Source organism: Myotis brandtii, unplaced genomic scaffold, assembly GCF_000412655.1.
Source record: "Myotis brandtii unplaced genomic scaffold, ASM41265v1 scaffold359, whole genome shotgun sequence".
Classification (NCBI taxonomy): domain Eukaryota; kingdom Metazoa; phylum Chordata; class Mammalia; order Chiroptera; family Vespertilionidae; genus Myotis; species Myotis brandtii.
In genome coordinates, this window is record NW_005363802.1 from 43,512 (window position 1) to 58,102 (window position 14,591).

The 14,591-nt window shown below is 39.1% G+C and overlaps 1 protein-coding gene across 3 annotated transcripts in view; it reads left to right on the forward strand.

Moving 5' to 3' along the window:
• Positions 1-3,810, forward strand: part of TMEM27 (transmembrane protein 27) — a 28,471-nt gene extending 24,661 nt beyond the window's left edge. For all 3 annotated transcript variants that reach the window (XM_005871860.2, XM_014544298.1, XM_005871861.2), the window contains one exon: positions 3,051-3,810. In XM_005871860.2, coding sequence (XP_005871922.1) covers positions 3,051-3,207 — 157 coding nt within the window. In that variant the 3' untranslated portion in view covers positions 3,208-3,810. The remainder of the gene's footprint in view (positions 1-3,050) is intronic.
• Positions 3,811-14,591: the final 10,781 nt, after the last annotated feature.

Below are 14,591 nucleotides of genomic sequence, written 5' to 3' on the forward strand. Positions count from 1 at the left end.
CTCCTCTTCTTCTTCTATCTATCTATCTATCTATCTATCTATCTATCTATCTATCTATGTATCTATCTCTATCTCTCGTCTTTCTTTGCAGTGGATTCCATTCAAGATACACCTTCGGGTACTGTCTGAGTAACTTAGTCCATCCATCCATTAACTTTTTATCCAGCCAGTCAGTCACTGGTATGCATTCACTGATCCATCCATTTACCCTCTGTATAACTAGGTAGCCAGCCACCTATGTGTCTGTTCATCCAATTCTAAGCCCACTCTGTGCTGAGTCCAGATCAGCTGTTTTACAACATATCTTACATTTATTTGGATTTTGATTTCTCTGATTACTTCCTCCTGAGAGATTAAGGTAAAAAAAATTGGTGATGGGGTGGGGCAGGAACACATAATTACATATATAATATATAATTTTAGTGTGTCACATCTGGAGGCACTTGTGAATTTGTCTCATTTGTTGGTGATGTTCACCAAATTCCTCCCTTGACAAAATACAAATGTCTCTTTATAATTAGTACATTGCTTGTGGGGGTGATATATTGAGACCATGTAAATATCCTGTTCCCTAACCATTTCTCACTCAGTGGTTTAGTATCCATTGATGAGCCTCATTAGAATAAATTATTATTATAGTGGTGATTTTCTGTTACTCCTTCTACATCAGCTACCATTCTTTCATAAACACAAGCTCTTTTCTCTCTCTCTTCATACACCATATTCTTGAAAGCATATTGGAGTAGACTTTCATATAGGACTAATAGGAAACCCTACCTCAGTCATCACTGGGGCATCTTCACCACCTCCTCACCTTCCAGAGTCACTAAGGTTCTAAGGCACTTCCATAGTGGTGGGAGTCTGTCCCAGTCACCACAGCAATGCCTACCATCCCAGACATGTGATCATTCAGGTCTGCCTCTTTGGAGTTTCCTTAGGTTCCTGGGACAATAGAATCTTTGGTAAGTCTGGGAGCTTTGTGCTTAACATCATGCCTTCACTGTGCCCCAACACTTAACTTGTGATAAGCCTCAGGGAAACTCTTCCTCTCTGTGATTGCCTAGACCAGTGGTCGGCAAACTGCGGCTCGCAAGCCACATGCGGCTCTTTGGCCCCTTGAGTGTGGCCACGAAGTTTCAATCACACTGTACGTGTGCGCCCGCACATGGTATTTTGTGGAAGAGCCACACTCAAGGGGCCGCAGTTTGCCAACCACTGGCCTAGAGGTACCCACCTCTCCATTTTGCTCCTTACCTCTATGATATCAAGCATAATTGGCTCAACTGTTTTGGGTCTTTCACAAAAGACAGGAAGAACTTTTGAATTAAAGGCTACAGCTTTCCACACTCCAAAGAAATATTAAGGGCCTGGTTACCACTTGGGTGGGGTAGCAGTGTTTACAAAGGATCTGAGAATGAAAACTCAGAATTTATCCTGTCATGTAGTATTTTTGAAATGACCTGGAATTATAGCTACGAGTTGTAATATAATCAGTAAAATGTGTTTTGAGTTCCAAAAACTTGTCTTACAAATAAATACAACTGTTTTGTAATGAGTAGAGCCAAGCAATGATACCTACAATATATACAGTTTACTTCCTTGCTCTAAAGTAATGTGAGTTTGCTTCTTCATATGTCATTTCAATTTGATTTTCACTCAACATTTGCAAATCCTATGAGAGGAATTTATTACTTTTTTTTAAATTCAATTTTTGTGAAGTTCTAGAGCAGTGGTTCTCAACCTTCTGGCCCTTTAAATACAGTTCCTCATGTTGTGACCCAACCATAAAATTATTTTCGTTGCTACTTCATAACTGTAATGTTGCTACTGTTATGAATCATAATCTAAATATCTGATATGCAGGATGGTCTTAGGTGACCCCTGTGAAAGGGTCATTTGACCCCCAAAGGGGTCGCGACCCACAGGTTGAGAACCGCTGTCCTAGAGCCAAATTTTTTAACTTAACAATTTACCGTACATTTCCCTCATATTTCTTCATTCAATTTGTGTTAATGTAATGTATATATGTATGTATGCAAACATATTCATTTATATAAATATACGTATGCATTCGTATATATGTATTCCAAGTAAGATCATTCATTTTGATCAATATGTATATGTCATCCATGCAGACTTCTTATCTTGATAGCATCTTTTCACCACATCAGCTCTTTATGATCTTTGAAGCTTATTTGAAAACTAGGGACCCAGTGCACAAATTCATGCACCTTGAAAGGAACTGTGGGCTGCGAGGCTGCGGTGGGCATAGGGGTTGGTCTCAGCCCATCCTCCAAGCCCCTGCCCGGCTCCTCCCACTGCGGCCCCAAGTCCCCTGTCTGCCAGCAGCCTTGCTCCTGCTGCCGCTGCTCCCACGCACTGATAGAGCAGGCCCCACTCGCACCTGCTAATGGCGTGGAGTGATTGGGGCTGGTGCTGGCAGTGGGTGTGAGTGGGGCTGGTGCCATCAGCAGGTGTGAGCAACGGCTGCTGCCCTGATCACCCCTCAGGAGCAGGGGGAGATGGAGAAGCCCTTAGGGGCACTTGGGGATGGCAGCCGCCGCTCACACTCACTGACGGCGCCAAGCGATAGGGACCAGTGCCGGGCACCAGCAGTGGGTGCGAGCAATGGCTCTGGTGCTGGTAGCAGGTGTGAGTGGGGCCAGCACCAGCAGCAGGTGCAAGCGCCGGGCAGGTCTGTGGCGCACAGGAGCAAAGAATTTTCAGTAACCATCAGAGGTTTGCCCTAATGACAGCGACTGGTGCCCTGCCTTGGTATGGCACCCCTGCTCACCTGCTCCACCATCCCTCTGCAGCTGACACCGGCCATGTTCTGTGTGCGCCTCCTGGTGGTCAGCGCACATCATAGCAACCAATTGTTCGGTTGTTCCGCCTTTTGGTCTATTTGCGTATTAGGGTTTTATATATATAGATAAAAAGCATCAATTTTTCATCATTCTAAGTTTCCTCTTTCCTTTCCTGCTTTCCCTATTTGTGTAGAAGACCATGATTTCTCCTAGATCCCAATAATTCTTTTTATGTGCATTTAGGAAGAACAAAGAACCATCTGAAGTGGATGACACTGAAGATAAGAGTGAAAACACGATCACTATTGAAAATGGCATCCCCTGTGACCCCCTAGATACGAAGGGATGGCACATTAATGACACTTTCATGACAGAGGATGAGCGGCTCACCCCTCTTTGAAGGGCTGCTGTTCTGCTTCCCAAGAAACTCACACATGTTTCTGTGCAACTGTTGAGCACCATAAATTATTAAGGGCAGATTACATATTTTGTTTCACCATTCTTCTTTTGTAAGAAAATTTGAATGTGCATGAAAGTGAATCAATAATACCCGTGAAGACCATTGGAATCATAAGCTGTTGACTACTCCAAATATTTTAAAGTATTCCCCTGACAACACAGTGTGTAAGTGTAGTCATTTGGTGTTTGTAATTATTGATTTAAAAGTCCATCAGTATTTAAGCATTTTCAGAAATAAGGACTATATATATTTCACACTCTGGAGACCTAAGGAAAAATATTTTTCCAGTGGAGAATCCCTATAATAATTACAAATATTATTTATATCACTCTGTATATGACTAAATAAGCAAGGATAAAAGTAATTATTGTACATGGGATGGATGAAAATGGAAGTATTGATAAACAAGGTAGAATTTGATCCTGTTATCATAACTATTGCTTATGTATTTTCTGTCAATCTCTACTAGTGCAGCTCTATTCACTTTTTCTGCAATCTGTAAAAGTACAATCTATACTAAATAAAGTGCTAATTATTATTTTTTTGATTATGTGACTGTGGTCTGAGGTTTACTTTTACACTGTGAAACATAGTAAGCCTAATTTTTATTAGTTATATTTAACCTGTTCTACAGATCTAGAAATGAATTATTTTTGTTGTATGTATCCTTCCTTGAAGACATCTTGTAATTTTTAGAATTGGTTTTCCTTTCAGATAGGCCATGTGTCATTCTAAATGCTAATAATTATTATACATTTATTAATAGAAAGAGAATTTGGTGCTCAGTCTCCCACTGCTATCCCCATAGTTGATGTTACAGCAACAGTTTCTAGCTCACTTCCCTGCCTCCAATACTGCTCCCTGGGTATCGACTCTAAAATGGATACTTGCATGAAGGTTTATTGAGGTCTGCTCTCAGGACATACACCTGTAAGAAGTGAGGAAGGTGAGAGTGTGGCAGACAGACTTTAAGATACCTGCCATCTCCTGATGTTTACACCTCCATGCAACCTGCACTCCTTGAGTGAGGATGGAACCTGTGGCTTGCTTCTAATGAATAGAATACAGCAAAGGTGATGAGCCATCACTCCTGCAATTACTTTATATTATGTTTAAGCAGACTTGTTCTAGAGCAGTGGTTCTCAACCTTCCTAATGCCGCAACCCTTTAATACAGTTCCTCATGTTGTGGTGACCCCCAATTTCATTGTTACAAATGGAACATAATTAAAGCATAGTGATTCATCACAAAAACAATATGTAATTATATATGTGTTTTCCAATGGTCTTAGGTGACCCCTGTGAAAGGGTCGTTCGACACCCAAAGGGGTTGCGACCCACAGGTTGAGAACCACTGTTCTAGAGACTCTCCTTGATGGCTTAAGTAAGTGGCCGTTGGGAAGCCCACATGAAAGAAACTAAGCAGCCTCTAGGAATTGCTGGTGGCCTGCTGGCACTGAAGGCAGCCTCCAATCAATCAACAGCCCTAGCAAGAAGCTGGGGTCCTCAGTCCTACAAACACAAGGAAATTGATTCTGTCAACAACTAGACTCAAGTCTCTAGATAAGAATACAGTCTGGCCAACACTTGGCAGCCTGAGCAGAGGATCCAGTTATGCTGTGCCCAGACTCCTGACCCATGGGCATTGTGAGATGATAAGTGTGTGTTTTTAAAGGTACCAAGTTTGAGGTAATGTGTTATGCAGCAATAGGAAACTAATAAAGTAGGATTAGGTAGAGCAAGAAGTGACCAGCAACATGGTTACAGCAGAGGCCTCAGTCGATCCTTCAGGGAGGTTAGGAGCTGAGATTGTCCCTGATTGAGTGAGATAAGATGGATGGGCCTTTGTATCACATTAGCCAGTTATGGCCATGGATGCTGTCGAAGAGGGTCTGCCCTTGGGAAAGATAGCTCCCTGTGGCTGGGAACAATTCCCATCGAAGGACTCAGTTGTGAGACTTTTAAAAGCCAATATTTTCAGAAGCTGAGGATATATGTACATGGGCCCTGAAGAGAAGGCCTTATGGACCCCCAGAATGTCCACCACACCCTTTCCAGTCCATTGGCTACAGTATAGCTTGAATGAATATCCAACATGCAAATCTAATCCTGTTGGTTCCTAACAGAAGCTTTTATTTTTATTTATTTTTAAAAATATATTTATTGGAGGTGACATTGGTTGATAATGATACCATGTAATTTACAGTTGTATATCTTATAATTTAACATCTGTATACTCTATTGCAGGGGTCCTCAAACTACGGCCCGCGGGTCACATGCGGCCCGCCGAAAACATTTATCCGGCCCGCCGGGTGTCTTTGCCGCCGCTGTGTGCATAGGAATTTGTTCATAGTTGTTTTTTTTAAACTATAGTCCGGCCCTCCTACGTTCTGAGGGACAGTGAACTGGCCCCTTGTTTAAAAAGTTTGAGGACCCCTGCTCTATTGTATGCTCACTAAATGGCATCTTATTTTTTTTTAGGATAAAGCCAGACTTCTTAACACTGGGCCAACTGTAGTTTTACCTTCACTTTCCTCTCTAACTTAATCTCTCACCCCTTCTTTTTCTATCGCTTTGCCTTTCTTTCATCAATCATAATAGTTCCCTCACGTCTAGGTCTTTGAACAAGGTGTTCCCTCTACCTAGAACACTCTTCTGTTTCTCTCAGCTACTCTTCCAGCTTATCCTTAGGGTCTATCTCACTTAAACATCTTGCCTTCCTGGAGGTCTTTGCTGGACCTCCTGGCTTTGTGCTGTTAGAATGCTCAGATAGTTTATGCTCATCTTGTACTTTATATTTAAGTGTATTTTATGGAAGAAGGAGACCACAAACCAAGAGTGACCTAGGGCCCCCCAAAACCCTAATATAGCCTGTCTCTCTAAACATTTTCATAACCCACTTTAGTTTGCTCCCACCTCTAATTTGATAGAATTAATTACTGGGTTGTAACCTCACCATGTTGATATAAATTTTCAATTGAAATGATTATAATATTTCATTTTATTTGTTTACATATCTATCTTCACCCTAAATATAATATTCTTAGAGGCAGTTTTCAAATCAGTTAGCATACTGCCTTGTCTTCCTCTTTCCTTCCCTTCCTTTCTCCCTTTTTTCTTTCATTTATTCTGCAATGGTGAGCAAAACTGAACACAGTTCCTGCCCTCATAGAGCTAAAAGTCTGCATAGTCAGAGCTCAATAAATGTGTGCTTATAGACAAGAGCATGAAATTGTAGCTGTTGCAAGCTCATATTATCTCTTCTGAGAGCAAAGGCAGAATTTGTGGGTGCAAGGTTTTTGACTTGGACACCATTTTACTTGGGAACCATATGCTCTTTAATATTATTAGAGGATCCTTACTTTTAGGAGAGGAATGAGTTTTGATCTCTTAGTTGGCAACATATGATTTACTAAAGAACCATTTTCTATCTTACATCCTCTTGAGTTGTATACACCAGAATAGGGTATCTTTGCATATAGAACTGATGAAACATCTTCTGAATTAAACAGTGTGTACTAGCAAGCATAATCCAAGACATGTATTGTCATGAGGATGGAAATTGTTCTTGGTAGGGAGAAAAAAGTTTAGATATTACAATGGTTTATATTCCTCCAAAGGGCAATAGTACATAAACAGATACAAAGTATATCTATGGCATTAAAATTTCATGGGTAAGCTATCAGGAAAATATGTCTAAAATGTCTCAATAATTGGAAAAATGGTTGAGAAACACTGATTCTAGATAGGCTTCTTATTTTTAAGGTCTAGATAAACCAATTTGATCACTAAATCATTTTCTTCACTGTCTATTTATTCTTATGCTAAGGGGGATTTATTCCAGTTGCAAAGGTCTGTTCCACTAAATATACTTGTTGGGTAAGTCTTCTATGCTAGCAGAGATGTGCTGTAAACCTGACAGTCAATATAACAGCAAAATGGAGCTTATGTGTCCTGCCTAATGCCTTTGACAAACACTCTGGGTAATTAGAGAGTAGCAATCATCAACTACACCTTCCATTTTTAATGTAATGATCCTGTTATGTGCCACAAGGGAACACATTTCGAGGTGATATGTACTGGAAATAAAATGTTGTAAAGCGATTGGAAATATCACTGTCATTCAAGTCCCCAAGTCCTTAACAAAAACTACAATGAAACTGGAAAGATAGAAGTGTGTGAAAACCAAGTCACTACAGAAAAAATTAGCTGGTATGGTGATATCTGGACTTGTTTCACAGAAGCACTGTAGATACAAAACTTTTTTTGGGGGGTGTAGTTTTCTCTTTCACGTTTTTCATCAGGACTTACCAATACAAAATATCACTATATAAAATAATGCAGCGAGTTCTTGAATTTAGATGATACATGATCAGATTTCAAATGTGAATATCACCAAGTGAAATATGCACATTTATGATTACTGGATAAGGAACAAGGAATAGGAGAGAACACGGGTTAAGAACCAAAAATAGTAAAACATTTCTTTTCTTTCTTTTTTTTTTTTTTACTTTTTATTGATTTCACAGAGGAAGGGAGAGGGAGAGAGAGATAGAAACATCAATGATGAGAGAGAATCATTGATCAGCTGCCTCCTGCACGGACTGAGCCCGCGACCCCAGCATGTGCCCCTGACCAGAATCAAACCCAGGACCCTTCAGTCCGGAGGCCAATGCTCTATCCACTGAGCCAAACCAGCTTGGGCAGTAAAACATTTCTTAGAATTCAAATCCCCAGTCCTTATTTCACATTCATGGGGCCTCTTATCATAGTATTTTATTTACCATTTTACATCTTGTTTTCCTTCATTAAAATGTCACATATCTAGTTACCTCAATTACATAAAAAATGTAAGTTTTCTTCTTTCCTACTATTCTTTTTTTTGTCCTTTCCTTCCTTCTTTCCTTCTTTCTTGCCTCAAGAATTTACTGAAATGTCCACTCTATGTAAGATATCATGTAAGGATCAGAAAACATAAACAGAGAAAGAATGTCCTGGAAAGGACCCATTCATTATTTATGACAAAATTAAGTTTATTACTCAGAATACCATTCTCATTTGGGAATTTTGGCTTGACTGGATGAATGAACAAATGAATGAGTGAATAATTTCTAGTTGTTATTTTTGAATTATTGTGCTCTTTATTTTCATAGCATTGTTTAAAAAATAATTTTTATCAGTTATGGGTGCAGAATAAGAGCCAATTTATCAAGTATAGTATTAGTTTCCTCTTTAGTCTAACACAGTGGTCACAGTATTAGGGTAGCAGTAGTAGTAGCAGCAGCAGTAGTAGTAATAGTAGTAGTAGCAGTTGGTGTAAGCCTCTATGGTGTTACTGGGCAGTAAAGGAGTTTGGCCAGTAAAGAAATGACAACTGTGTCTCTACATGTCATTTTTCCATAGTTATTCCTTGATGGTGCTTATATTTTTTGAAGACTAGTGAACATCCTATAAAATAAAACCCTAATATGAAAATTGACTGAACAGCAGAAGGACCAGTCGCTATGATGCACACTGACCACCAGGGGCCAGATGCTCAATGCAGGAGCTGCCCCCTGGTGGTCAGTGCGCTCCCACGGGGGGAGCACCGCTCAGCCAGAAGTCGGGCTCATGGCTGGGGAGCACAGTGGCAGTGGCGGGAGCCTCTCCTGCCTCTGCAGCAGCACTAAGGACCCCTTGGGGGATATCCGACTGCCAGCTTAGGGGAGCGGGCCTAAGCCGGCAGGTGGACATACCCTGAGGAGTCCAGGACTGCGAGAGGGCACAGGCTGGGCTGAGGGCCCCCCCCGCGCCAAATGCACGAATGTCGTGCACCAGGCCTCTAGTATAACAATAATATGGATGTAGGGTATTGGATGAAGGAATTCATTTAGTCAGACCCAGAGAGAGTGATACTATTTTTCTAAGTGTCTGATGTCTTTTGTCCCAATCTGTAAGTAGGTTCCCAGAACAACAGGGATAGGTCATATCCATGCCCATTGGAAAGGGTAGGACAAAAGCTCTTGAGAATGGCATAGAACAAAGGTCAGCATTGGCCACTGGTTGTAGGCAAGCCTGGAAGTTGCCATTGTTAGGTACCTTGCTACATTGAACAAATAGCTCTTACTTAAAAAATTTAGCAAAAGTTCAATGAAGACTCAGGTTTCAATTGCTCTTAGTCATCCTAAATCATTGATTCACAGCCCACCATAATTAGAGAACAATGAACTATTGTGGCAATATTCAGTTTTTGTTAACGTTGCATTTGAAAACTTGAGGTTGAACCATATGAAATTGCTGCTATGCAAAAACTTTTGACTTAGAAAAATGGCAAATTTTTAAGGTCAAGCAATTAGTTTGCTAGTCAGTTCTTTGGAATTTTGGAAAGATGTTCCTAAAGATGCTTCATGTAAATACATCATGTAAGACAATCTTCAGGCCAGCTCACAGGAGTATATTAACCTTTGATATAGTTGAAATATTGTTCATTTATATTAGAAGACAAAACTGTTATAATGCCAGCAATTCAATGAAAGAGACAATTTAATAAGTACCAGCTTTGGTTGTGTTTTGATTGTCAGTGCTTGAGGAAAAGCAGATTTTAATGAGAATAAGAAAGTACATGGAGCTAGCAAAAGGAACTGATAGACACGATGAAAACCTTTGAAGGACATTGATTCTGGCTAATTAAAAATTAAGTTTATATTCACTGTCGTGGCTTCATCATCATCCACATGCTCCCCAACTTTTGCATTCTGGCTTTCATTCCCATAACCCTGAGGAAACTGCTCCCTCAAAGGTCACTAGTGAATTTCTGGTTGTCAAGGTCACAGCTTCTCAGTCTTCATCCTCCTGAATCTCTTTGAATCATTTTACAGTGTAGGGGCATCCTATATCCCCCTTTGACACACTCTCCCTTCTTGAATTGTCTGTGATATAGAAAAGTTGAAAGAGAAAGAAATAAACAGGTGAAAAATTGAGTGATTTTTTGTGTCAAGTGTGTAATTCTCAATAGTGAAAAGAAAGAATTGCATCTTGTGCATAATGAAGGCAATGGAGAAAATACTTGGGATTAATTATTCTTTCTGATGACCACCAATAGGTTTCCATCCAGAGTAGGAGAAAAAGGTGTGCAAGTAGTCATTGTTTACTAAATGATTAGTTGCTTCACATAGTGGTAGAGAGCACCAGGGCTAGAAGAATACATGTCACAATTCCTTATCTGCAACTCCAAAATCCAAAAACTTATGAAAACTGCTTGGCAGCAACACCTGACCTGAATAGATGCGATGTTCCATATGATATGTATCTATTGTGCTTGATATTATTGAATGCAGAAATATTTAAGTTGTTTGGCAATAGGATTCTACTGGGAGTAGATTAATATATGGCATATGCACAATACCACCAATACAGCCTGAGTTCTAATTCTAACACCACCATTTACTAATTGGGTGGTCCCAGGTGAGCAGGAACTCGTAAAAGTGGAGAGAAGGCAATCCAGTGAAATACTAGTAGCTTGTCTCCATTTGATGTAAATAGACTAGCTTTAAAAAGAAACTAATATTTGTCCTATTTGCCCAAAGTGTTATTGTGAGAATAGAATGAAATAAATAATAAAAAAGCAAAATTAATAAAGAAAATGTGATTTGTGAATAAAATTTTTATTAAAATTGATATTGAGCCTGACTGGCATGGCTCAGTGGTTGAGCATTGACCTATGAGTCACGTGGTCACAGTTCATTCCATGCCCGGGTTGCAGCTCAATCTGCAATGGGGGGTGTGCAGGAGGCAGCAGATTAATAATTCTTTCTAATCATTGATGTTTCTATCTTTCTCTCCCTCTCCCTTCCTCTCTGAAATCAATAAAAATATATTAAAAACTAAAATAAAATTGGTATTGAGACTACTCAACTTGAGGCCATAAAGAGGAATAAAAGGGTTCATTTAAGGGAACTACTTTACTATATAATTATATATTCATATCTATAATGGCTGAATCTCAGAACTGTGCCCTACATTACCCACAAGCAAAGCATGAATAGCATAAATATCCATCTAGAAAGACACAACCACATGTAGATCTGGTAGGGAGATAGTGGGTAGGCATTTTCAACACAAAGAGAGAAAAAAAACTCTAAGAAAAATCTTTCAAGTACACATTACCTCTAACCCTAATAATAACATAACTTCCCCCCCAGAGGATATCATCCTATATAATCCCTAAAGAGAGACAGAGACAAACTTGTGGTAACTCAGCTAATTATCCCAGTATTAACTTTAACTCAACTAGGTAATGATCATCATGTTTTTAAATGATTATTCTTATTTTACTTTATGACTATCATTGAATCAGTTGACATTTATTAAATCAACTAGTGTACCAATCAATTCAGTTTAAAAAATCTGATTGATGGACAAGCTGTTTTGTTGAATTAATTAGTCAATATGGTAGAACCTTGCGTATGTAGTCAAATTCTAATGATATTTAAACTCTCTTACATTGAGGATTGGATCCCGTGACTTATCTGCCAGGTACATGGGGATGAGTCACCTATTCTGTTTTTACATTTCCTGGAGCTCTTACAAGCAGATTCAAAGTCCCTGGGAGGATGGGGCCACAGCCAGCAGTGGAACAATTCACTTATATGATAAGCCTTTGGCCTTTATTTAGTACAATTCCATAGACAATCTAATATGTTCTTTGAAGAACTAAAGAAAATTTAAATTAATGAATATAAGGACTCAAATCTGCTTGCTCAAAAGTGACAGAAGCTTGCCAATGTTCATTTCTTTGCCATTATTTAAGGTTAATTGAGGCTCATGTTAATTCCCATTACATGTTATAGTATTTGCTTGCTAGATTATCATCTGCTTAGCCATAAAGGGAAATACCAAGGTTCATTTTAATTGTACAATGATTGCAGAAAACCTCAGGTTTATAGTTTCAAACATAATGCTTTGACACAGCACATTCCAATAGATGAGCAAACAAAATGTCATTTACAAAACCTCCCCAAGGATTATACCAGAGTCCTTCGGGGGAGGGGATTGAGGTGTTGTGGGGGCTAGAAATCAGAGTATTTGGCAGTTTTCCTCATAGTTTCGTAGTTCTTTTTTGCTTTGTGTTGGGAATCCAAATAGGTGCCTTACATATATCAATTATAATTAAAAATAATTTTTAAAAAAGGAAAATTGTAGTTCTTGTTACTATAGTCTCTAAAATGTGACCTGTATTACCCACAAGCAAAGCATAAATAGCAAATGATCTAAATCAAGTATAGCACAGAAATGGCCAACAAATTGAAAGTGCTAAATAGTGAAGCAAAAATATCCCAATTTTTAAAAATTTCCAGTTGTGAAATATATCCAATCTATTTAAGGTTCTGATTCTTTCCATGCCACTGCCCATAGTTCTGTATTCAGGATGGACCAAGAATAATCTAGCAATTGCACTGCACATTACTCAGGCATGGAGTTTCAGGCACCCCAATACCAGTTCTTGTCCTCCATTGAGTACACACCTGGCACGGCATAGATGACATATGCAACTTACTCCAGGAAAGGAGTTGATGACAAAGCATTTTTAAAATGGAAATAAGCTAAAAGTCAAACGGTAACAATTAAAACATGGAAACTGAATCAGTTGCTATGAATTCTTTAACACAATGCATTTTAAAATACTGTATAATTTGGGCAAGACATTTAAATTGGCTTAGTCTCTGTTACTTTTAAGTAGGATTAGTAACACTTGATATTGAATGAAATAAATAATAAAATCAGTAAAAATTAGTGAATAAAATGAACCATGTGATTCAACATACCTTATAAAGTGACCACCACAAGTCTAGTAACCACCTGTCACCATAGTTATTACATTGATGTTGACTCTATTCTCTGTGCTGTACATTAAACCCCCAGTATGTAAAGAGACCGGTGTATATATACACATACAGGGTGTCCCAAAAATATATACACACTTTAACAGCTGATACCTCTTACATTTTGAAAATGAAATGTATTTTAATAAACACTGCCTTTATAAATATTCAAAGTGTCTATACATATGATACACACACACGCCTTGGCAGCTTTACTATTGGGAATAGGTAGTTTACTATTGTGCTTGGTCCTGACTGAGATAGAATCATGTACATATGTTAGTTCTTGAGAGCACTATGTTTATAGCACTATCCAGACCAGGGTCCCTTAACCTTAGCACTTGAAATTTGGGCTCAAATAATTCTCATTTGTGGGGCCCTGTCTGGTGCATTGTACAATGTTTAGCAGCATCCCTAGATGTAGTAGCACCCTCCCCCAAGTTGTAAAAACCAAAAATGTTTCCACACATTGCCAGTTGTCCTCTGGGAAGCAAAATCACCCTGGTTGAGAACAACTGCTCTATTCCACTGATATAGATTTGCTTTAAAGAGAACAAAATTATTGCCATGCCATCTGAAGTTGTCATCTGGGAATCTATGATCTCTAATTACTCCCTATTACTGAACATTCTCACCTTACTGAGAAAAACATAGCTTTTTACCAAGGTAGTGTAGAGCCCCGATGCCGTCCTCTCAGTGAAAATCATGATAAGTGCAATAGAATAAGTGCAAGGAGAAACTGTGTTGGTAACTAATGCAAGCTTGATGTCATCCATTTTTTGAGCTGTCCCTCCATGCCTTTTATGCTTCTTCATGCCTTGACTATCCCTCTCTTCCATGTCTGCAATAAGAATTGTTTCAAAAATCCCTTTCTGACCACAAAGAGTATGGACTTGAAGCCAGACTGCCGAGGTTTGAATCCCAGTTCATTGCTTTACAGCTTTGTGATCTTGATTCAGTGCCCCACTTTCTTCACCTAGAAATGAGGATGGTGCTATTGCTCACTGCATAGAGTTGTTGTGGGGATTAAATGAGGGAGAACATATACTAGTACAGCAGTTAAACTCTGCCTGGCACATAATAAGCATGCAACAAAATTTCAATATTATTATTGTTACTGTTATTAGTATTAGTCTTTATGATTCAGAGTCTCATCTCCTTCAGAAAGCTTACCTGATTTCTTGGGCCCATGCTGACCTTCTAATTCTCTGAAATCATGAAAACTTTTGTAATCTTACAAATTAGAGTTTATTCACATCATCTTTTATGTGTGTCATCTGAGTAAAATTTTCCCAACAACACAGATTGTATGAGCCAGAGATTATGTGTTCCACAGGGTTTGCATTCTCTCATACATCTCATTTATCGGGTAAGGAGTTAACACGGTTTGCCCACTCTTATCTGGTTACTAGAGGCCCAGTGTGCAAAATCGTGTTTGGTAGCCCACCACTGCTTGCCGCCCAGC